Source organism: Ahaetulla prasina, chromosome 1 (assembly GCF_028640845.1).
Source record: "Ahaetulla prasina isolate Xishuangbanna chromosome 1, ASM2864084v1, whole genome shotgun sequence".
Lineage (NCBI taxonomy): Eukaryota > Metazoa > Chordata > Lepidosauria > Squamata > Colubridae > Ahaetulla > Ahaetulla prasina.
Genome location: NC_080539.1, coordinates 252,426,813 through 252,452,980, shown reverse-complemented (window position 1 = coordinate 252,452,980; position 26,168 = coordinate 252,426,813). Strand labels below are relative to the sequence as shown.

Genomic DNA, 26,168 nt, shown 5'->3' with positions numbered 1-26,168 from the left:
CCAGCACTGAGGACTAAAAGGTTGTCCATTGCAGGTGGCCAATAGGAGCAGGCCAAGCTTCTGCCTTTAAACTTAAGAAGATTCAGCTCAGAGCAAATTTATTTTATTTAATTTATTAGAATTTGTCAAACAAAAACGAGAACAAGAATAAAAGAATAAAAATACAATTTATATATATGTTTATATACTACATAATCTTTTTGTATGATACTTACATATATTGTGACAAAATAAATAAATAAACAAACAAACAAACAAACAATGACAGGGATGATAGGCATGTTAGTGCACTTATGCACACCCCCTCTACTAACCACTTAAGTATGAAGTAAGACTTTTGATTCAAACTGCTGTTGAAATTAAACTCTTATGGCATTTCTGGACCTTTGCACAAGTGGATTGCTGCTTTCCTGTCTAATAGATTGCAGAAAGTCAAAATGGGGAACTAGCTGTCTAATCCTGCATCAGTTAACAGGGGTGTTCCGCAAGGCAGCGTTTTAGGTCCCATGCTTTTCTTGCTCTACGTCAATGATTTAAGTGATCAACTTAAAAGCAATTGTGTCCTTTTTGTCGGTGACATAAAATTATTCAATACTACAGATAATTCTGTTGTTTTGCAAAGTGATCTCGACTATGTGTCTGAATGGTCAAACATTGTGACAGAAGTCAAAACACGGCATTTCTGCAGTGAAGCGAGAAAGCACCAGTATTTGGGATAGCATTCTGAAGGTCGGATCATCCGTTAATATTCTGCAAATCCATTTCCTGAAGTATTACCAGTCTGCGTTTAGTGGACAAGACAGGAGAACTCTGATTTAAGTCTGGATCTTAGTCAGGGGCAGCAGGATGAAGGATTAATAGCCTAGAACCGTGGTGGCAAACCTTTGATGTTCCCGCGTGCCGGCCTGTGTGCCAGAAGTGGCACACGAAACCATCCCGCGAGGTATGTGCGCCCCCGCTGGCCTTCGCATGCGTGGGAGCGGCGATACCCAAAGAGCGGCGGTCCATCGCGCATACGCGAGCCAGCACTCAAACATCCAGATACCGGTCTGGAAGTGCGGCTGATGAACAGCTGGCCCTCATGCATGCGCACAACATCAACCCGGAAGATCAGATGCTGGCCTGCGCATCTGTGCTGTAACGCTGCTCTTCTGGGTTCCACTGCCCCCGTGCGCATGGCAGCCAGCTGACTGGCGTGCGTGTGATTAAAGGAATGCGGAAGAGGAGCCAGCGAGGCCGCACGTTCTTTGCGGGATGGTTTTGCATGCCACTTCCGGCACACATGCCATAGGTTCGCCAACACTGGCCTAGAATATCCTAGCCACTAGAATATAAAATGAGAGCAAACCCTACTCACTAGTAGCACCTAGTGTGGATAATGAACCATCTGCAAGAAAACAACCAAGCTCAGAGAGCACCCAGAAGCCAAAGCTCAACCCTGAACCACAGATACTCTCTTCTGTTTGTAATAAATAGCGAAATGTGCTAAACTCCTAATATTTAAGCAAAATATTAAGCCCCATGTCCTGATGCTACAGACTTCTTAGTATTTTATCTCCAGCTAGAGCCAGGTAGCTCACTTAGAAGCCAGCACTGAATTAGTGGAAAGGATACATGCTATTGTGTTGCCCCAGTCAATTTAATTTATAGCAACTGCACAATTTGATCTATTAGAAACTGCAAGTCAGCTAAAATACAGAGACTCCTGAGACATATTCCACTTGGTTCTAAGGCACACAGTATGGAGGCAGCTGCCTTCCTGCTTGAAATAGTGGCCTCAGCAATATTACTCCCGTTTAACTTGTTCAGAACACAAATCCCTGCTGAATTCAGAGTCAGTGTATCAGGAACTGGAAATTGTCATTCTTAATGAAAGGAAGCAGCCCTCTGCCTCATTTGCAGCGTACATTTCACAAATTATATTTGCATCCCACTTTTCTTCTGAAGAGTTGAAAGCAAACATATGTTCGAAGTCACTATTGGGTCATCACAATAACCTCTGGTGGGTAGGAGGGAGATTTTGTGGCTCTGAGGGGCGGGGAGGTCTCTTTAACAGATCTCAGCAGTTTGAAACCATCTCCCTTATACGTCCTCTGTGTGCTATACCACATCATCACTCATGGAGGGAAAATATATGCAGGAACACGGGGCATGAGAACGGGGGAAATTGCCAGTAAAGAATATGTCATTTTGAATTAGAATGCCATTAAAGACCTGAATCAATGATCAATAAAATGCCAACACCCCCCACACACCAGTCTACAAACAGTCAATAGATCAAATGAATGTGATATCTTTTCCACAAATAACGTTTATTGTAGTGTTTAATCAACACCTTAATTTACAGGATAAACTAAATCTTCCTGTGTTTCTCCTCACCCTCGCTTCCCTTAATTCTATAGAATAAACAGTTCTAAATGATTAGTTTTAAAATAAAGAGAGAAAGATTAAAAATGTCATCCCTCTGAGGGAGGAATTTAAGAAAAATAATATTAAAAGATTGTGTTTGACTCCTCCAATCTTGATCTTTCGGGGTCTTGTTTAGTACCTCAATAAATTTGAAAACAGTCTGATGACACTATCACGAAAGATATCTTTCATAAAATAATTGCCACGGTGGGCACTATTGGTGACAAAACAGAAACATAAAGATAAATGTAAACAGTGAAGCTAAAAGACAAGGTGGTGGAGTTTCTGCTCCAGGTTCAGCCCATGATCCCGAGATCATACTGCTGATATTCGGCAACAAACCTTCAGCAGTGTGATTAATAATAATAGACTCCCTACCACTAACATTGGTTGTTATTGTACTGATTCCTCTGTCAACAATGTTGAACAAGTCAGGCCGTGGAAATCAAACATGTCTGCCAAGCTATCATACCTCCTTTACATGGACAATATAAAGCTGTGGGGGGGGAAAAAACACCCTATGAAATAAAATTGCTGCTCAGCACTGTTGTATGTTCAGCCAAGATATTGCAATGGACAGATGTGTCACACCCACCCTCAACAAAGAAAAAACAGTGAAAACTGGAGTGATCAGTCTCCTTCTGGAAATAACATGAAGGTTCTATTTGAAGACGATCACTACAAATACCTGGGCATCCTTCGAGCTGTGAACATGTTGTGTCTCGCTCGCTCCCCCTGCCGTAGCCGGGCTCCTCTTATCTCCTGCCGGACGCTGATAGTTCGGAAGAATGTCCTGGCATGCCTCCAGCCCCCAGCCCTGGCACCATGCCCGGACAGGCCGAGCAAGACGAAGGGCCTGATGTGCCTTCAGCCCCCAGTCCTGGCACCATGCCTAGGCAAACGGAGCAACTAATCCCCTCCCCCACAGCATGTGAGCCTGAAGAATGTGAAGCCAGTCATGAGCTCAGATTACCAACAGCTGGAGGCTGGAGAGATCCTCGCTTCCGGAGAATTGAGAGGTGACGTCAGCAAAAAGAAGGGAGGGGCAGGCCTGGATAAGTGCTGAGTCATGGAGCCACACCCCATGGCCTATATAAAGGATCTGCTTTCTGGCATTCTCTGAGTCAGGCAAAGTCTAACTTGGATTGCTGAAGTCACTTCCTGGTCTCCTGCCTGCCTTGAGAACTCTGATAGGACTTTGGCAGAGCTGCAGAGGAACGCTTGATACGGACTTCCCCGACCCGGACGTCAGCGGAGGAGTGGGACACGACAGAACATCAAGGACACTAATGTCAAGAAGAAAACTGGAAGTGAATAGATCAAGAGAATGATGAAGCCCAAAGTCAGGGAAGGAAATACCATCCAGGTAATTAACACCTGGGCAAATTCAGTCATTAGATACACATCTGGATTAATGGACTGGACTCAAGCAGAACTAAAAACCCTGGATAGGAAAATCAGAAAAACAATGAGAATGAATCATGCCCTTCACCCATGCAGTAATGTCGATAGAGCTACTTACCAAGGCAAATAGGTGGTTATGGAATGTTGCAAGTATATCAGGTAGTTAAAGAAGAAAAAATGGCTTTGGAAGAATATCGGAGGGGACAGTGAAGAAGATGCACTGAAGCTAGTATATTACAAAGCAGGGGTGGTATTCACTTACCTTTGCTACCAGTTCGCAAATGTGAGCGTACGCACACTCACTTCGCTTGCGTGCACCAGCTCCACGCATTCACAGAGCCTTCCGTGCATGCACAGAGCATCAAAACCAGGATGTGATGACATCCGGGTGGGTGGGCGAAGCATCTTGCAGCTGCCGCTACCAGTTTACCCGAACCGGATATAACTGGCTGAATACCACCACTGCCACGAAGGCTTACTCAGTACTTATCTAGGACTTGAAATTCTCTGGAAGTTCTCTATCTTGTCTTCTTGGTTAAAGAGACTTTGTTCTTTGTCTTCCAGAAGTTTTTTGTTTTATAGGAAATATAGTGTTCACTTCATGCCTTCTTTTAGCTGCTTGATTTTTACTCCTTTTCTTTCTTCTTGTTCCCCATATTTTACTGATTGTTGTTATTAGCTGCCCTGAGCAGTGTGTTAGCACCAGAAGGAGAGAATATAAACCTAAGCATTCCTATAAATACACTTATTAACAAAATTGGGTAGACTTTACAGGCATCATCAATCTTTCTGAGCGGACATCTGAATGGATGAAATTTGAAAGAATCGGATGACTATTGATCACGTCATCTTGAAAGGCTTTTTTAAAAATATAGAAAGTCCTTGTAACAGTTTTGACATATTAAATAGAATTAAATTGCATTTGCAGCTGAAGTTTCCACTTGAAATACAGCTTTCACGTTTCTGATTGGTGGGTGCCAGGTGTTTTGTGCAACATTTTTCACATTTTTAGAGTAGTGTGTGGATGTTTTGTTTTTCAGCCCTGTTCTTTGCTGGACAGTATAATGATGACTTTTGAGAAGAAACTTGCCAAATTACACAAAGATTTTATGCTTTAAAATTTAGATTATGGGAAGGAAATAGCCACTACATTGTTTCAATCTCTATATGCCATTATTCAAAGATTAGCCTATAAGAGATGCATAATATTTTTGTCATCCTACCAGTATTCTAAAGTATCAAAAATAACAGTAGAGTTTAATATGATCTCAATGCCCTTTTCTAGGCTCCACTGGTTAGGATCAAAATAATACTTGCTTGTATTTTGAAATGTACCAATTCAGTCTCGGAAATTGGTTTTGCATGAGATATTATAGCAAGCTGTAAACATACCCAGCTTGAGATAAAAATTAGTTTGGGTTACCGCAATGCACAATGCTTCCACTTAAAAAACAATTACCCCCCCTCCTCCCAACTCCCAATAAAACCAATTGTATGGGTTCCACAGTGATTTTCAAGGAAACTTCATAATGTGTCAAGAAATCTACATTTTTTTTTTTTTTTTTTTTTCAAATCATAATCTTAATAAGCAAGCTATCTGTGCATCTGCATGACAGACTGCAGGGCTCATGAAAGAACAAAAGGTTATTCCTGGGTCCAAACGTGAGCTAAAAAATGATTCTGTACTTTCAATATTCATTGGAGCAAGAGGAGGAATAAGCAAGGCTTATGGGACAATTTAGAATGAAGCAACCTAAGGGATGGGATGGGACGGAACGGAACGGAATGGAACAACAGAACAGAACAGAACTGAACTGAACTGAACTGAACTGAACTGAACTGAACTCTTTATTGCCAAGTGTGAATAGTTAATGTTGATGTTTAATAGAGGAATCTTAGCAAAAAGAAAGAGAGAAACTGGTCCCTTTCCTCTGCAGCTAGAAGATGCTCCTTCATTTTATTTGTTTTGTTCTGTAAGCTGTTTTATTTGTTTTTCAGATCAATCCCAAGGAGATGGAAATAGTCACAGTGTCTCTGGTCTTGATACAGATCTTTGTATCTCTTGGCTCTGCAACCTAGTCCAACACATCCCCTTTTGGGCTAGACCTCCCTCTCTTTTCCATTCAGGGAGAGAGAGAGATCCAGAAATCCCATAAACTCTGGGACTAGAAGACCTCCGAGGTCCCTTCCAGCCCTATGATTCTATGTTCATTGGATTAGCATAAGCGAAGACAAGGCACACAAAAGTTATTGTCAAAAGGGTCAAATGCAAGGATCATGATTGTTTCATATAATTTAGATCATGGTTTTTCTAAGTGTTGTTTAATAAAACTTCTAACGGTTAGATGTCTTGGAATTTTTTTTTTTAACAGTGAAATAAATTATTCAGTGTTAGAAAAAATATGGATTGGAATGCAAGGAACTAATAAGATACAACAGAACTCAAGAAAACCAAAGTAGCATGTTAGAAAAATATTAAAACCAGATTTCACTGCGCCTTGAAGATTATGGATAGGGAGAGATTTTAAAATTTAGAGAGAAATCTAAGGTCACCTGATTATAAAGCTATCACAACAACCGGGTTTACTGTTGGGATGAAAGATAAACAAAGGAGCATATTGTATGCAATGAACATGGAATAAATGAATAAACAGGGTATACTGAAAGAAAAGGAGAATGACTTCTGAGTTGTAAGTTCCAAGTTATCTCCCCTGTATGTTAGCTTGATAGGAAACATTTAAGATACAGGTAATCCTCAGGTTATGATGGCAGCTGAGATCAGGATTGCCATTGTTAAGCGATGCATTGTAAAATAAGATGTTACACGACTGCATTGCTTAGCAAGAGAATCCCAGCAGGTCCCGGTTACCATAACATCATAACACCCAGACATGGAGGTTGTTAAGCAGAAAGAGATGGGAGTCCCAGGTAAGGAGTGTAGGAGTGCAATGGGGAGGCAGGGAAGCAGTGTGGGAGGTCCTGTGTTGCCATTCAAGTGCATCAAGGTCATGGGGTGGAGAGCATGGCGGGAGTTTAGGAAAACCAGGAGACTTGCCACATTCCCTGCTCCATTGACTTTGCCCTGAAGTTGTCCCAAGATCGGAAACATTGTAGAGATACAAGATCTAACTTGCATTCATTCAGGTGACCACTGGGTGGCAGCAAAAAAGTGAGGCCGTTCTTATCACTTTGCTGCCACCTGCAGCTCAAATACGGTGGTTAAAGCAGAAACGTGGGGGGTAGAAAGGAAGATTTTTACTATCTATCTTGTGATTGTGTCCAGCAGAATAAGGAAGAGGCAATTAAGAATCTTGATTTTACATTGTAGTCCGTGTAACGATTCTATTTTTTAAAAAATCAGGACAAAGACTAGATAATGACCTCTGCAGGCCCCGTACTAAAATTACTGATGGCACCTAAGCAAAAAGAGGCAGTTCATGAGAGAATGGTAAATTTGGAAAGAAGTCCAAGGTCAAGGACAAAGAAAGTGCTACTGTTTTAGCCTACTACTTTGTTATTGTTTTTTAATGTTATCTTATTAGTACTCCAAAACAAGGACATGCTTTTCTTTTCCTTTGTTAATGAATCCTTTAATGGTATGTTTGGGCTGTAGGATATTTCCAACATAACCCAGGAAGTAAATTTCTTCTTCTCATATTTCAGAATTAAATATCACAGAAGTTAATAGATGAGCTAATGAAGAAAAGTCCATTTTATTTATTCATGCATTCAACTGATATCTCAAACAAATGACTCTGGATGACTAACAATAATTAAATAAAACAGCAAAAAGCCAACAAAATTAGATTATTGGCAGACCAGATTTTTTTTAAAATCCATACCAATATACTACAGATATTTCAGCAAAGTGAATTAATTTTTCCACCCCCCACCTCCGGGCCCAGGAACAGAGCTGTGTCTTCAGGGCCTTGCAAAAGCCAACAGGGTCAGGATTAATCTGATCCCCAGGGGTTGTCCCATATGCTATTTTATTTCCTCTAATTTGTTTGCTTAGTAAAAATAGTTTTAACCATTGCTTAATGCTGGGATATCAAGGTGATGCAAAAGAGGTATGAATACCAAGATATATTAGTATATAATGCAACAAAATCATGGCTATTATTATCAAAATTAACATTTCATGTTTTATTAGTCTTTTTTTAAAACAACTAATTCCTAACCAATCATTAAGAAAGCAGCAGGATAAAAGTGTAGAAAATGACAAGACAGGGAACACTAATGGTGGAGGAATAACCAGGGCAGGAATTAATACTGTCTTTTTCCAGATGCTGTCGCAAATTCAGAATTGTCCTTTTTTCTGGGAACTACTACATAACAATGAAGTCCATTTTGTTTAAATTGCTGTTTCAATCTTGTACAAAAAATCCATGTGGATATGTTATTGGATGTTAATAGGCATGATCTGGTGCCTATGAATCAAGAACTAATTCCATTCATCTTTCTTTTTCTTTCTGGCTTGTTTGTTGCTTCCTTCCTGTTGCCGGGGGCCTTACGCAGTGGCAGACCATTTCTCTGACCGTCATCGAAAAAGTTCAGATAGCAGCAGCCATCTTGGGTTCCCTTTTCCTTATCGCCAGTATCTCGTGGCTTATCTGGTCAACTTTCAGTCCGTCTGCTAAGTGGCAGCGCCAAGACCTGCTGTTCCAGATCTGTTATGGGATGTATGGCTTCATGGATATTGTCTGTATAGGTAGGTGAATGAATCTTAAAGTATGGGAAGTAGCCAATGGAATATTTGACTCTAAAAGGATCTTAGGGAGAGCAATTGCTACTTATCCTTTTGACAAAGTGTAAAAGAGAAAGTAGAAATTAAGGTGGGTTTCTTAGAGCGAACGAAAACATATGGATTAAAGTAGACTAACCAACCCCTCTACTACATGGTATCCCTTCTTGTCAACCACTATAAGCCATCTAAAACTCTTCCCCAGTATGAGATTAAACCTAAATGTATTAATCCAGAATCAAATTGGATAGTCCCTAGTGGTTGGTCCCCTATAGTTTCTCTCTTAAATTCCATAAAATAAGGTATGAAATAGTCAAGATTCAAAGGTGTGGTTATTCTCATTTATGCTCCTATCTTTATATACAGAAAAGCTTTAATATGTTTGCTTCATTTGGGGAGATGTACTTTTTAATTTCTGATGTTTTAGAGATCAGAATGTTTATAAAAGTCAGAATGGATCCAATAATATTTGATGCTGGAAATCAAAATTCTGTTCTATTCTGCAGTGCGGTTAAGGAGAGCTTTAATTTTATTCCTTCGGCATCTTACAGGTGGAAGTTCTGATATTGTCCTGGATGGCATAACTGAAGCACAGTCTATTCTTAAGATTATTGTACCTCCTCTGTGCAGGATTCTCTCTGCTGAGGACATGGTTTACTGCAAAAGAGAAATTTAATTCTATGGCTGGGTTCACTAGGTTTATTAACCTTCCTTTTTTATATATGATAGTTAATACCATTTGAATTGAATGACTGGGTTCACACATTACAGGTAGCTTTTGACTTATAACCATAATTGAACCCAGAATTATAGTCATAAATTGTGGTGGCCATTAAGCAGATCATCATGTGACCGCTCTTGATTTTATGACCTTTTTTGCAACAGTCATGAAGCCAATGCCATGGTCATTAAATGAGTTTATTTTCCTCAGTGTGTATTCTTTGCTGGAAAGCAGAAGTTAAACCAGCGAAAAATGCCAAAAATTATGTGATGTTGTAATCAGTCAAACTGCTTGCCAAGTGCCCAAAATCCAATCATATAATTGCTGGGAGAGGTGTGGCCCTCAAAACTTTGAGAAAGTATCTTAAGTAACTCTGGAGAGGTCCATTGTAACTTTGAATGGTTGCTAAGCAACCAGTCATTAAGTGAGGACTACTGTATATCATGGTGAACTGAAACAAAGCACATTTAAGCTAGTATAATTGCTTGTAACTAACCATTTTGTTGCAAACTAGTATCTAACAACCATCTTTCTTTTTGGAAGACTGGATGCTATGGAATTACATGGTACTAGCATTAGCAATAGCATAGCAATAGCACTTCAACTGATATACTGCTCCATAATGCTTTACAGCACTCTCTGGGCAGTTTACAATGTCAGCATATTGCCGCCAACAAGGCCACACCTAGAATACTGCATCCATTTTTGGTCACCACATTACAAAAAAAGATGTTGAGACTCTGGAAAAAGTGCAAAGAAGAGCAATTAAGATGATTAAAGGCCTGGAGACTAAAACATATGAAGAAAGGTTGCAGGATTTTGGTTTGACTGGTATAGAGAAAAGGACTAGGGGTGATATGATAGCAGTATTCCAGCATTTGAGAGGTTGCCACAAAGAAGAGGGGGTCAATTTAGGCAGGACAAGAAACAATGGATGGAAACTAATCAAGGAGAGAAGCAATCTGGAACTAAGGAGAAACTTCCTAACAGTGAGAACAATTAACCAATGGAACAGCTTGCTGTCAGAAGTTGCAGGGGCTTCAACACTGGAAGTTTTTAAGAAGAGACTGGGCAGTCACTTATCTGAAATTTTATAGGATCTCCTGTTTGAGCAGGGGTTGGACTAGAAGACCTCCAAGATCCCTTCCAACTCTATTCTGATTGGTTGAATTCTCATTTTACTGACCTAGGAAGGATGGCAGGCTGAGTCAACTTTGAGACCCTGTCAGGGTCGAACTCCAGGCTATGAACAGAGTCAGCCTACAATACTGCATTCTAACCACTGTGCCATAGTGGCGCTCCATTAAGAAAGCTACAGCAAAAGGCAGGGCCAACTAACGCTTTGGGCAAACCCAGAATCCCAAGAGACAACACATAAGATGGTATTACCTCCTATTAACATGTATAAAACCTGATTTAGCAAACAGTTGAGCCTTCTTGCAACATTGGCAAGTGTTTTTCATGGAGGTCAGATTACATTTGAAGAGTATCAGGCAGGCTGCACAGCCTGCACTTTTCTCCTCCGTCTGCTGCCCACCACAGACTTTTTGAGGTGATGTGCCCATTAGGCAGCATGGCAGCCTCATGGAGGAGGAGGAGGAGGAGGAGGAGGAGGAGGAGGAGGAGGAGGAGGAGGAGGAGGAGGAGGAGGAGGAGGAAGTCTTTCCAATGGTTCTCAGGGAATGGAAAGAGGCAAAGCTGTAGTGTTTATGTGTTTGATTGCTGATAGGAACACAGAGGAAGTAAGTGGGTAGCTAGTGGCTGTCAGGAAGTTACATGATTAACATAACTTTGATAAAGAAGGAAAGGCTGGAAGCAGCTGGTTAGCTCATCTGTCAGCAGGAAGTAAACATTCCCCTTTCACCCATGAGTTGGATGCCATAGGAGCAAAATAAGCCAGCACTTAATTGGAAGGGGGGGCAGAAAATAGGTATGTTTTGATTGCATTTAAGAACTGGGTGTGATTTCTTAATTTCCGCTTCATTTGATTGCAACCTTTATGTGTTTTCCGAAGAGCATTAAAATTTGGATCATGCATTAAAGTTTTATCTGGCAGAGAGATGCAGCATAAAGCTGTTTACTGATTTTTTTTTTAAAAAAATCACAAACTGCTGCTAGATAAGACGGTATATTGCATCCTGAGATTCTGTTGCATTTACGGTTGCCAGAAAAGGAATCCTCCTAGCAAAGTATTTTAATTCGAAAGTTATAGTTCATTGCTTCTGCTTTTAATTCCAGGAAGTATAAAATATGTCTGGCTGTTTCCCAAAGGCCAAAGAATTTTGGAAATGTGAGGTATCAAGGCTAAGTGCTTAGCAGGCTAGCATGCATAAAAATTAAATAAAAATATAATAAAATAAATAAATAAATAAATGCAAAATAATTAATAGCAGTGTTAGAAAACTGGGAAAATGTGCTACTGTCATATTGCCAAGATCTGGGACATGCATTTCTGAATATTTTGTTGGTTTTTTTCATCTGAATGGTTTATATACAAAAAGGAGAAGAATTTAGAAGTTTAGAAAGTCTCATTTGGTCAGCAGGACTGTTGCTTCATGCCAGCATTAGGAAAACCTAGGAAATGTTTATGATGCTGCCTGGACATGTAACAGGTAACCTACCTTAGAGTAGTCTCAAGACATCCAAGAGGTGAGATGCAGGAGCTAGAAGGCTCAGCAATGACCTCAGGGTGAAGATGGGGATCTCACTGTCTGACAAAAGCAGTATTGCATTACTACAACCTAGTCCTTTGTGTAGTGATCATGCACACATGTGAAAAAATGGCAAGCATCGGTGGTAAAATTCAATTTTTTTTTACTACCGGTTCTTTGGGCGTAGCTTGGTGGGTGTGGCAGGGGAAAGGTACTGCAAAATCTCCATTTCCACCCCGCTCCAGGGGAAGGATACTGCAAAATCCCCATTCCCTCCCCACTCCTGGAGGAAGGGTATTGCAAAATCTCCATTTCCACCCCACTCTGGGACCAACCAGAGGTGGCATTTGCTGGTTCTCCAAACTACTCAAAATTTCCGCTACCAGTTCTCCAGAACCTGTCAGAACCTGCTGGACTTCATCCCTGGCAAGCATGAATCACAAAACTCAGGCAGAACTGCAGACTCTTATGTATGGTCTGTTACAACTAGAAAACTCTTAGCTGCTCACATGCCTGTTTCATGCACCTGGGGTTATCCTGAGAACACTGGTTCCCACGTGACAAGCTAACCTTTCTGTGCAACAAGAGGTACATCCAATTGGGTCCTGTCGCTCAAAGTAGAAAATTATGGAAGTGAGTGATTGCCTTGTTGCCTTAGTAATGGAAATAAATGTCTATTCTCTCCATCCACAAGCAGTAACAGATTGGGAAGGAAATGCCTGTGAATACATTTGGAGCAAATAGTGCATGAAATAGAAAGGTATTTTTTCCCCCTCTAAAATGCATCATTTTAAATAACAAAATGTACAGGGAAAAATTGTGGCACATCATGGAACCACCTCAGGTGAGGACCTTTTGTGAAAGAACATTGCTGGATGAGAGCTTACACACTGGCTCACTCAATTTGTGACACGCTTAAGAGGAGATTGTATGGCAAGAAAGTTAAGCGCAGGCATCTTTTTGCAGGAAGAAGATATATTGGAATGCAGTTGGTGAAGTTGTCACAAGGTCCTGCCCTAGAGTGCTTGTCACAGGCAGGAAGTGTAGAGAGCAAGGATCCTTCTCAATGTAGCCAATTTATCCCTAATGAGCAAAGTTGGGAAATAGATCTTCCTCTCTGCAAATCATGCCCGTCACAAATATCCTCAGGCAAGTGTTTCTGACAATTGTACCACTATATACCATTTTTAGAGCATATCCATATTTACCATTTAAGTTGCTTTCTCTAGGCTCTTACTGGCTTCAGAAATAACAAGGTCTTCTTGGAGGTCTTCTAGCCCAACCAAGCAGGAGATAGTATACTATTCTGGACAAATGGCTACCCAGTCTCTTCTTGAAAACCTTCAGTGATGGAGCACCTACAACTTCTGGAGGCAAACTGTTCCACTGATTAATTGTTCTGTCAGGAAATTTCACCTAGGTTGGCTCTCTCATTCTTCATAGGGACATTTGACCAAGGCCCCTTCCAGAAAGGCTGGGAAGAATATCTACAAAGATCCCTCCACAAGGTTCTCCTTTTGCTGACTATCAGATGGTGATTTTTGTTTCTCTATCACAGTCCTGACAGGGGTCTCTGCTGAACTCTAAGCCATTTTATGAAATTCCAGTCTGGTCTGAAACACTCTGGTGGCACCTTGCAAGGTATTCAGTCTGTGAGCAGCCACACCCTCCCATTGGACTGGTACAGTGGTGGGATTCAAATAATTTAACAACCGGTTGTCTGCCCTAATGACCAGTTGGGTGGGTGTGGCCATGGTGGGCGTGGCCAGGGGGTGTGACAGGCAGTACTTGGCCTCCTGCACCCCCCGGGAGCGAAAACGGGCCATGGGAGGGCCATGCTGCACCACCACATGCCCAGTTTTGGGCCTAATAGGCCTCCCTGCACTTACCTGGGAGCCAAAATGGGGCGCGTGGGGACTCCTGGAAGGGACAGGGAAGGGAGGGGGCCAGCCAGCAATTTAACTACCAGTTCACTCAAATAGGCTCGAACCAGCTGAATCCCACCACTGGTAGCTTCTGTTGTGCTCTCTACCTTTCTCTACTTGAAAGCAATGGTTCCTTTCCTCCTTAAGGACAGGTCTTGCTGGTCACAAATATAATTTGATACAAAAACCATATAACATGTATGTATGCAAAGTTAAATTGAATGTAGGTGTACCAAGAATCAAAATTCATACACTGTATAGCCAGGGATAACAAACAGCGATGAAAAATAATACTTTATTACTGTTCTGTTCCTTTTTATTTTTTGTTTTTAGACCTCCCCTCTCCTAATGAGAAATGCTCAAATAGCAGAATAGTTATAATTTTTGCCTTGCTAATACAAAATCTGTTCAAAATCTGACAGAATTATTCTTAATGAATCCCCCCCTCCCCCCGCTCCTTAGCTCTCTTCTTTTCCCTGTGTTTTCTTTATTAAAAAAAGATGTACTGGTGCATTGATTCACTATTTTTCCAGCCATCTGAAGCAGAAGGGTTTCACCTACAGCTCCCAAATAGTCCCAGTAATCTAGTCTTCTTTCTACAGCAAAGCAGTCAGTGGATTATTGGTCTTATGACATGCTTCAAGAAACTGAAGCATGTTTTCCCAAGGGGGAAGGAACACTCAAGGTGACATAACTCAGTAAAGCATAAGGTGAATTGGACCATAAATTAACCCTGTAGCTGGGTTGACAAGACTGGGAGATTAATAGAAGACAGAAGTTTTCTGCCCTCAGAAACAATTCTCTGCCTCTGGCGATGAAGCAATTAGACAGACCTGAATCAGAATAGAACTAAGTAAATTGTCAGGTTCAGCAAATGAGGAAAACCTCATTGACAACTTAACTTAGTTTAGACAACTTACTGCATCTATTTTGCCACCACAATATATAAAAAAAAAGGTGTTGAGATTCTGGAAAGTGCAAAAAAGAGCAACAAAGATGATTAGGGGATTGGAGACTAAATAGGAAGAACAGTTGCAGGAATCGTGAATGTCTAACTTAGTGAAAAGAAAGACTATGGGAGACATAATAGCAGTGTTTCAATATTTAAGCAGCTGCTACAAGGCAGAGGGGGTCAACCTATTTTCCAAAGCACGAGAAGGCACGACAGGAAACAATGGATGGAAACTAAACAAGGAGAGAAACAATTTAAAAGTAAGGAGAATTTTCCTGATAGTTAGAACAATTAACCAGTGGAATGGCTTGCCTTCAGAAGTTGTGGGTGCTCCATCACTGGAGGTTTTTAAGAAGATATTGGACTGAAATGGTATAGGGTATTCTGCTCAAGCAGGGGGTTGGACTAGAAGATCTCCAAGGTCCCTTCCAATTCTGTTATTCTATGCTATTCTATGTTTTTCTATGTTATTCCTTTTCTCATATAGACACATGGAATCAGATGTGACTTGAGGTTTCTAATGAGGAGATCCCTATGGATATCAATTTTGGAGAATGCTACCCTCATGTCTCAAGTCTTGGTTGTTGTTATTGTTTAATTGTCGCAGATTGTTTTAATTAAAAAGCAAGGTGGCATGCTGGCAAGAAAAACAGCCACTTCAGAAATTATTTTTATTTCCATGATTGCCTTCGGAGATTGAATCTCAGCCTTATAAGCATTCGTGGAAAATAAGAAATGCATTGTAAGCTGCCAGAGTTGCTTTGGATCGGGGTCTCCAACCTTGGTCCCTTTAAGACTTGTGGACTTCAACTCCCAGAGCTTTGCTGGCTGAGGGACTCTGGGAGTTGAAGTCCACAAGTCTTAAAGGGACCAAGGTTGGAGACCCCTGCTTCGGATAGTGCGATGGGCAGCATATATATATTTAATAAAATAAATAAATAAATAAGAGGAAAATAAGCATGAAGAGTGATAGCAGCCCATGGCTTTGCAAATGTACCCCTGTTTGCAGAGTGGGGTGAAAAAGAGACATGCTTGAACTGGTGAAGCACCTCTTGGGGTACTCGCAAGAATGACAGGGACCCACTGTACCAATTTAGTGTCCTATAGATCTATGTTGTTTGACTGATTCACCACATCTACATTTTGTAAATGGGCAGTAAACCTCCAATGGCAGTAATTTCTTTGATTGCTTATAACATTCTCTCCAATTGTAAAATGTGTTTTTCAACCTATCCACCACCACCATATTTGGGGAAACTATATAGGGACATAACCCATCTCATACCAGATCAAATTGTTTATCTCTCCCACCCAGAATACTCTGATTAGCCACAACTCTCTGAGTAAATATCACTTCAGTCACCTGACCCTTTCGCTAGCTCCCATCATTTGCATTTCAGTTATCTTTTCATATGTTATATGTATACAAAATACACATTCTTTGAGTCAGAAGGTTACCTATTTATAAAAACATCTTTACCGAATCTGACAGTTTGGGAAACAGGATAAATCAGCTTTCTCTCTCCCTGCAAGTTGGCAGTTTTTGTAAGTGCCATAATTATCTAAGGGAAAACCAACCTGGGGGTTAGCAGAGCTGCCCAAAGCCACTGTGCAAAGAGTACAATTTCTATTCCCTGTAAAAGTCCCTTTTTACAACACTGTAATCCTTAATTCGGAGTAGTGTCAGGACCACTGGATGGAGCTGAGCGTTTTCCTATTCCCTGTAAAAGGGCCAATAATCTGGGCACTAAAACACACCTCAGCACCAGGGATGCCTCAGGAGGGTGAGGATGAAAAAGTTAAGATGGTGACCAAAACTGCACAATCAAAGTGTTTTATATATGTGTGAACCATGTTACACATACAAAAAAAACAAACAACCCCCAGAGATTCCACTGTGCTGTGACTTCTTTGTCTCCCTCTGCCGAGGTCTATGTTCTGCTATTAGGTTACAGGTAGCCTTTGACTTATGACCACAATTAGGCCCAACATTTCTGTGGCTAACCAAGACAGTTGTTAACTGAGTTTTGCCCCATTTTACAATCCTTTTTTGCCACAGTGGTTAAGCGAATCACGCCGTGATTAAGTGAATCTGGTTCCCCCATTGACTTTGCATGTCGGAAGATGACTGGGTAGGTAATAAATGGTGATCACATGACCCCGGGACAGTTATAAATACATGTCAGTATAAATAAAGCCTTAGTAAGACCACACCTAGAATACTGCATCCAGTTTTGGTCACCACACTATTAAAAAGATGTTGAGACTCTAGAAAAAGGGCAGAGAAGAGCAACCAGGATGATTAGGGGACTGCAGGCTAAAACATATGAAGAACAGTTGCAGGAACTATGCATGGCTAGTCTAGTGAAGAGAAGGACCAGGGGAGACATGATAGCAGTGTTCCAATATTTGAGGGGCTGCCACAGAGAGGAAGGGATCAACCTATTTTCCAAGGCACCAAAAGGCCAGGCAAGGAATAATGGATGGAAACTGAACAAGGAGAGATTCAACCTGGAAATAAGGAGAAATAATCTGACCGTGAGAACAACCAACCAATGGAACAGCTTGCCTTCATCACTGGAAGTTTTCAGGAAGAGCCTGGAATGCCATCTGTCAGAAATGGTGTGGGGTCTCCTGCTTGGGCAGGGGATTGGACTACAAGGTCCCTTCCAACTCTGTTATTTCGTTATTCAGTTGTCAAGCCCCCCAATTTTGATCGAGTGACCATGGGGATGCTGCAACAGACACTAGAAAAACAGTCATAAGTCGCTTTTTTCAGTGCCATTGTAATTTTGAACAATCACTAAACAAATGGTTGTAAAATGAGGAGTACTTGAACTTCAGAATAGAGCTGTCTATGCTGGCACTCTAGCGCCCTCTATTGTTTGACTCATCTTCTGATTTTGGTAAAGGTTCCTCTCGCGCATACGTGCTAGTCGTTCCCATCTCTAGGGGTTGGTGCTCATCTCTGTTTCAAAGCCGAAGAGCCAGAGCTATCTGAAGACGTCTCTGTGGTCATGTGGCTGGCATGACTCAACGCCAAAGGCGCATCGAACGCTATTACCTTCCCACCAAAGGTGGTCCCTATTTTTCTACTTGCATTTTTTTCGTGTGTTCAAACTGCTGGTTGGCAGAAGCTGGGACAAGTAACAGGAACTCACCCCGTTACGTAGCACTAGGGATTTGAACGGCTGAAATGCCAACCTTTCGATCAACAAGCTTTGCTTGTTTGTTTTTTTTATTTGAGGTTTTGAGCTTCAGACTTATGATTTTCAGCCCCAGGTATTTCTTTTTTCTTTTCTTAAGACATTTTCTCCCTACTTGCACAGTAACTAATTTTAATTACACCAGCATCCATTGCTTTCATATGGCAACAATTCTGCAAAATTACATTTAACCTTCACGTGGGCGTGCTGACTCACAGAGTGAACCCTTACTGGTTTGGGGAAGACTTTTCAATTTTATCACCTCTTGAAATTTGGCACTCTTATACTGGTGCCTCCTTGGCCTCAGAGCCAGCTCTGCTTCAGGGAATGCAGAACAACTCTTCGCTAGGATGTGCATGTTTTGGGAGGGGGAAAAAAAAGCTTTGGATTTGTGTAAACTGGGCACAGGATCTCTCTGCACCTTATTAAAGCAACCTTTTTTTCAGACCTCTGCTTTAAGAAATTGTCTTAAAATTAATGCAACTCTTTAAAGCAGCCCCATCTTTGCGTGGAAGCTTGGGAAAAGACAGGCTTCCTTAGAGGTACTCTGCTGACTTAAAGACCCAAAGCACTTCTGAAAAATGTTCAAATTATGCACAGCCTACCCTTTTCTCAAAGAGAGGTTCTTGGTCTACCAGGCTCAGGAGGAAGAATTGTAAAGCTGCACTGCCCGAGTTCTATCTAATGGAAGGACCAATCCAGAGCAATAATGTTATTGTACATGTAAAAAAGAATACAGATTCTGTTGTTATCTTCTCCAGACTAGCCTGGGATAGAATCCCACTTAGAGAGCCACTGCCATTCATGGAACTATTCGGACAAATGATCCATCTTGGAATAAAGAATAATCTGTCTCAAGATGGGAATCATAGGCAAAGCATAATCTGAGGGCTGTTGACTGCTGAGTGAAACCAGAGTCATGCAATAAATCCCAAAGACATCGCTGTCTGGCCACAGGGAATAGAAGAAGAGATCGATATGTGGCATTTGATCACTTGTGGCTTGATGCAAAGGGTAATTAATGGAATTGCTGCCTTTTCGACATTTACAACTCAGGTTCTGGATCAAGATTAATGGCAGCTTTATTGTAACGGTGCATTGTTTAAAAGGTCCAGGGCTGTTATAAAACTTTAGTGTTAGACCCCTTCTAACTTTTGGTGTGTTATATTTGTAAAATGGTCTGAGAAATAAGATAATAAAATACCCATGAACACTATTTTAAAAATATAACACAGAGAAACATCTTCAAAGAATAGGTCTGAATTCTTTTTTTATTAAAATAAACTCCAACCATGCCATTCAATTCAAGCATATACTGAAATAAAGTGACCCATTTTTTAATTAGGTAGAAAAAAAATCCACATCCAAAGTTCAAAGATTACCCTTGAATTTAATCCAAATTTAGTTATTGTGGTTTTTTTTAAAAAAATATGATATTGTGATATGCATATATGATAGAATCTTAGTATGTAACAATGCATGTCAGAGCTACCAAACTGGTTATTATTCCCCAATCCATTTTTTTTTCTTATTACCTTTTCTTCTACTGAATGTTCTGAAGGTTTGTTTCTATCCTGAGATTTTAGTTTTTTCTTTTCTTCTATTCTATATATTTAGGAAGAAAAGAAAATTATAGAGAAGTATAATGAATTACATTGGTATAAACCAGATTAGCTATACATTCTTTTTTTTTACCCTATTAACTGAAAATAGAACACTGCTTACTTCAAAGGGGAGAATCATGGTTGGTATGAATTGGGTATTGCCTCTTCTGAAACTCTATTAATTCCCCCTTGTGCATTGATAACCTAGAGAAGATTCTAGTATAATCATACACAAATGGCAGCAGATTCCTAGGGTGCCTGTGTATATGTGAGAATTGATAAAATGTTCTTAAAACAAAAAGTAATCTTAGCATTATTTTACCATTATACAGCAGTACATATGTCTGCTCACTAAGTATTCTCACCAAAATGTTGAGTTGGTATGAATACCAAAATATTCATACAAAGATACAGACAATCCCCAATTTATTTTTATTTGCAATGTTGCATATTAGTGGAACTGAAGGAAAATGCAGAAATTGGTAAAGGAATAGAATGCTATGGGTTTGTTTGCTTTTTTAAATAAACAGTTAGTTCCTGAATTAGTTTTAGATTATTTTTCTATTGGCTCCCAAATTTAGAAGAATTTAGGGAGGGGTGGAAGGAATTGACCATACATTTTGTAACAAAGGAATAATAGGAATCAAGTTATAATGTCTTTGAGCCTTTGAGCCAAATTTGGTCTTCGGCCAAAATAAGAACGCATCCGCTGCTTAAATGAAAAGTACCTTGAATGTTAGTTATGACTTCAGGGTTATGTGAAATACAACCAAAGTTAAAAGCTTCATCATATAATTCCCCATATTTGATCATATTATAGCTTAGTCAAAATATTACTACCAATGTAACTTCCTGCATTTCCACAGTGACGTATTTATCTATTTTCTCAATTCACTGTCAGCCAAGAATGAGTAAATTCTCTAAGAAATGTTCTTCTAGGTTAATATTAGGAAGAATATTTCTTCCATTTTAAGAAACGATCAATCTGACAAGTATAGAAATGGTTCCAAGAAAATAAAAAGAGCTGGGCTGAATCATCTAATCCAGCATCCTATTTTTCACTGTGAAAGGTCTCTCTGTGAAATTCATGAGCTAGAGAAAGATGCGAAGGCAATAGCCTTCCCCTGGAGGTTGCACTTAGTCATAATGATCAGTGAGCATTGATAGAGTCATCCTGTATAGATCAGAGCCCCTAAGCAATTGGTGATCAACACACTCCGTGGCAGAGAACTCCATAACTGATATGTAAACAGCACAATAAAGGGCTCTTCCTAATGTATATTGAATGCATTGCCTGTGGTATCTGTCAATTGAACGAGTAAAACGAAGTGTTTGCAAGAACTAAGGTGACCTAAATTGGCTAAGGTGTAGGTTAGGGCAATCTGACTTCAAGCAAATCAGTTTTACTGTTAAAAAGGTTCATTAAAAAAAAAAGTCCAGCTTTCCTGAAGTCCAGCTAAATATCAGCATTTGAATAACCTTCATCCAACGCAAAAGCCATCAGCCTGTTGGCTTCCATAGCTTTTAGGCACAACTGACGTTCAGATTGGTGGCCTTCCTGTCAATATATAAAATACCAGCTCAACATTCCCACCTTTTCAGAATTTCTCACATGGTGAGTTCTGTTGGCCCACACTTTGCATTTGACATTTGAATTGTGATACAAGCATGAATTCCATTGTCGAGTTTCTCGATTTGCATTGTCAGCTAACAGGATACTGTCATCAGCATGAGTTGAGTTATTGATTATTCCTCCTCAAATTTTAAAACCATGCTCATCTTGTTCCAATCTGGCATATTGGCTGGTTATTTATTGATTAGGTGCCACCAATTCCTTTTTAACATGTAGATAAAATTTCCTCAATGCAATCCTTAGCCAGTTCTATCTTGGAAATTGATTCTCCTCCTCCACCTCCTCCTTCTCTTGAAACTTTCACATGAGCAGCTCATGATCTGTACCACAGTGGGCCTCTGACTGTAACATCTTTGTTGTTGACATCTTTGTTGTTGTAGTTGTACAACTGTGTTGTTGTAGTTGAGATTTTCCACCTCCTTTTACCCAAGTCTGATCTCTGGATACTTCATCAATGTCTATATATGTAGGTTTTTTGGGGTTGATGGAAAGCTATGTTATCACTGAGATCATTGGATGGAAGAAACTGATAAGTCATTCTCTTGCTTCGTTTCTGTTTTTTAGAGAGTACGGTCCAACTACATTTTCTTTTTTACTATTTCCTACTTCAACAAGACCACTAGGTGTAGTGGTTAAGGTTCAGGTTAGAAACCAGGAGACTGTGAGTTCTAGTCCTGCCTTAGGCACAAAGCCAGCTAGGGGACCTTGGGCCAATCACTCTTTGTCGTATCTAGGACAAGGGCAAACCACTTCTGAAATCTTGCCAATAAAACTGCAGGGACTGGTCCAGGCAGTTCCCAGGAGACAAAACTGGCTTAAACGGACCCATAGTAATTCCTACTTTGCTATTCCAGTTTGCAGTCATAAGTAGATATCTCCAGTGGTGGGATTCAGCCAGTTCGCACCACTTCGGGAGAATCGGTTGTTAACTTTCTGAGCAGTTTGGCAAACTGGTTGCTGGAAGAAATCATTAGGGCAGAGAACCGGTTGTTAAATGACTTGAATCCCACCACTGGATATCTCCCTTACATGTTCTACCAATTTCAGTTTGAATGTCTTATAAAACTCATCAACCAACTCTTCTCTTGGAACATTAGTGACCGAAACACTAACTTGAAGAACTCTCCTTTTAAAAGGATGTCCACAGAGTTTACTAGACAGCATTGTATCCAAGGACTGTATTTGCCATATCTTTCCTGATTATGAAAGTCATGCCAATTCTTCTTTATTTTTCATATCCTGACTAATAAACCCTGTGAACGTCTGACAGAAATTGCAATTCCGATCCATTCAAATTACACTGACACCTAAGGATGTTAAAGTATAGTCAACTATTTTCATCTTTTTTTCTGGGTTGAGCTTTTCAGTGCTCGCGCCTTCTCTGTTCCATATTCCCACTCTAATTCTTTCTCTGGATTTTTTTCCCCTGCATGGCAGTATTGATGACTAGACATCTAAAAGGCTTTAATCTATGTGCCTCATAAATAGTGTTAGAACTCCAAAAGATCTTCAGCTCTCCTTCAGTAGCATATTGACTGCCATCCAACCTCAGCAACTCATAATCTGTCACTATGTCATCAATCACTTTATATTGCTAACCATGTGCTTTTTATATATAAACTACAGGAGTGTTTCACTATTGCCTTCCCCTGTGCAGTATGAAATGATATCTTCACAGTTGTCACTGAAATAATCACCCAATTCTAGCTTTTTCTGTATTGCTGCTGTATTGCTTCTGTATTGTTAGTGGTACTCTCAGACATAAGTGCCTGTTCGCTTTAGCTGGGCAGCTGGGATGATTTTCACAGGGTCAAATCTATTTTGGGATTCAGTGGGAGACCCCCTTGGCACCCTGGAGCTATAATTTAATGTGGGAAGTTAAATAATATGCAACAATGGTGAATTACTTCCCTTCTGTTACCACTTCCTATGGTCATATGAGAGCTAACTTGAAGTTATATGGGTAGGGAGTGAGATGTTAGGATAGAGATAGAGGTAGAGATAAAGAGATGATTGAGGTAAAGGTATTGTTAGAGGTAGAGAGATAGTCTTTGACTTACCACTACAGTGAGAACCAGAATTTCCATTGCTATACGATGCACTCATAAAATGTGACGTCATGTGACCACATCTTTTAGCAATGGAAATCTGGGCATTCCCTGTTGCTGCCATTAAATGAATACCATTGCTGTTTGTTGAGGACCTGCTCCAATTCAAGCTTGATCCCTCCCAGCCTTCAGCCTCAGTTCTTCCAAAGTAAGGGACTGCCTCCTCTTCAGCTCCCTGCAATTGCCTATTTCCTCACCATCTCTGCCCTTTTGACCACCCTGTACCTTGTTTTGTGGGGAAGTAAGGAGGTCTAGAAACACACTGCTCTGGGGCTGCTTGCCATGCTGCAGCTCAGAGGCTTCCTGGTCTACCGTGAGTCTGGGCCTGAAAGAAGCTCCTGAGCCATAGCACAGCACAACTTGCAGCTGCCCCTCAAAGCCTCAGCTGCCCCAATACAGTCCAGCATCACAGTGCAAAGCCGCCATGCCCCAAGAAGCTCTAATACCACAGCCCAAAGCCACAGTATGTGGGAAGTGCCTCACTCCGTCTACTGCCACCGATTGCCTCCCACCGACCCGTGCGCTCTCACAGGGAGGGACTCCTCAGGGTGCCGTCAGCCAGGCAGTGCCGGCTGGCGACGCCCAGGGGAAGGGCCTTTTCTGTGGGGGCTCCCACCCTCTGGAACGAACTTTCCCCAGGACTTCGCCAACTTCCTGACCTTCGAACCTTTCGCCGCGAGCTTAAGACACATCTATTTATCTGCGCAGGACTGGACTAGAATTTAAAATTTAAAATTTGGTTTTAATGGGGTTTTATTATTTTATTGTGGTTTTAATATTCGGCCGTATTTAATAAGTTTTTTAAATTGGGGTTTTAACTTGTACTTATAATTATGTTTTACTACTCTGTAAACCGCCCTGAGTCTCTTGGGAGATAGGGCGGTATAAAAATATGATAAATAAATAAATAAATAAATAAATAAATAAATAAATAAATAAATAAATAAATAAATAAATAAATAAACTAACTCTACTCCCAGCCACATTTGACCTCCCCACCCTGCACTCCAAGACCCCTACTGCCCCCGTTGGTTGTTGTCTTCTTCTTGCTCCCACTGCTGATGAGGCAACCACGTGAGACCATCTCTCCCAGGTCCTGTGAGGAAACCGCCACATGCAACCTTGTAAAAGAAAGCCTCCTGTGGCCAGCAGCTGCCTCATGAAGGACCATGCCAAAGATGCTTGGTCAGAAATGGGGGGCAAGAAAATGGTGACGGTCAGTTAGGGCAAGGGTCTCAACCTTGGCAAATTTAAGACTTGTGGACTTCAACTCCCAACTCAATTCTGGGTGTTGAAGTCCACAAGTCTTAAAGTTGCCAAGGTTGGAGACCCCTGAGCTAGGGTGGCAAGAGCTGCAGATTGCAGGGGGGCAAAAGCACATAGATGAGGGGGGAGGTAAGACGGGAAGCAACCCTGTGATTGTAGGTAAGTGCAAGTAGGCTGCCAAGTGCCCAAATTTTGTTCACGTGACAGCAGGGATGCTGCGACAGCTACTGTATAATTTGGTGAGCTGGTCATGAGTCCCTTCATTCGGCACCACCATAATTTCCAACAGTTGCTGAATTAATGGTTGTAAGTCAAAGACCAACCTGCAAAATCTTTAGACAAACAGACTGATAGATAGAAATAATAGAGATGATAGAGATGTAGGTGAATATCTATAACTGAAGCGAAAGGTTAAAAAAAAAAGAGATCTGGACAAAGTTTCAGTATTAAAAGCCACAGTTACTTGGTGAAATCTGAAGCCTGTTTTGCTAAAGCTGCTTATTTTGATGAAATCTTGGAACTTCTTGCTAATGGCTGTTAAACTGATAGATGTCCTTACTAAATCTTCATCTTTTACAGTGCAAATAGATTGGCATTATTATTTCCAACTTTCTGCCGACTTCATTGCTTGTTGCTTTTTAATTTTACAGCTTCCTGAGCTGAGTGCTAGGAAATCAATAAGTAATTTGGATCCTGGCAAAGGAGAAGAAAGTTATGTTTTGCACGTTTAGTAAATATTTTGAAACTTGATTTATCTGGAAAAACAGGCGCTTAGTTCATATACTAACCCATTCATCAATGCTGTATTATAAATTGCATGGAATTCATATATGCTTGTTTAGAAGGTGAAACAAACAAAGAAAGAAACATAAAACATTTGTGATAAGCTTTAGGAATAAAATAAATTGAACTTTCAATATCTAACCCATAATCTGCTGAAGCAGATTCTTAAGAACGTGTATTTGAATTTCAATAATTGAGTTCACAATTTCCTATCAAACTCTTAACTGATCTGTAGTAATGCTCTCATTAATTTTGAAGGTAGAATCTTTCCTCAATATCAGTATTTGGCTTCTGAAATGAATTTTTGAATTCTGATTTGCTAAAATGCATACCTGTTGGATCTATTCAGCAGAATGGGAAATGGACAGATGCTATCTTTATGAATTATGGTCTTTGTGAATTATGGCTTATATTCCTTATCTGGAATATGCAATGCCTGATGAATTTAGCAACTGCTATGTTGTTTCTCTTAATGGAAACATTACTGAAATAATACATCTGTCTCTTGCAGAATCACATTCCCTGTAGATATGGAGCTTACATAAACTGAGTGACCATTCAGAACAGGCACTGCTTTATAACCTTTAGGAATCCAAAACAGCTAACAAATTCTCTGTTTTGTTCAAGCCCTACCACTGTGTTTTGAGTTGTTTGCACATAATGGTGTACATAACCAGCCGTGTACTGGAACTAAAAATGAAATTGAAAGTATAGGAGCAGCACATAGCATACAGGGCCACAGCATTTCTGAAGTTGTGTATT

At 40.5% G+C, this 26,168-nt stretch overlaps 1 protein-coding gene across 1 annotated transcript in view; it reads left to right on the top strand.

Annotated features, from left to right (window-relative positions):
• The window catches only part of MARCHF4 (membrane associated ring-CH-type finger 4), a 162,134-nt gene that overhangs the window by 132,701 nt on the left and 3,265 nt on the right, over positions 1-26,168 (top strand). The window contains exon 3 of the mRNA XM_058195986.1: positions 8,332-8,524. Within this exon, the coding sequence (XP_058051969.1) occupies positions 8,332-8,524 (193 nt within the window). The remainder of the gene's footprint in view (positions 1-8,331; positions 8,525-26,168) is intronic.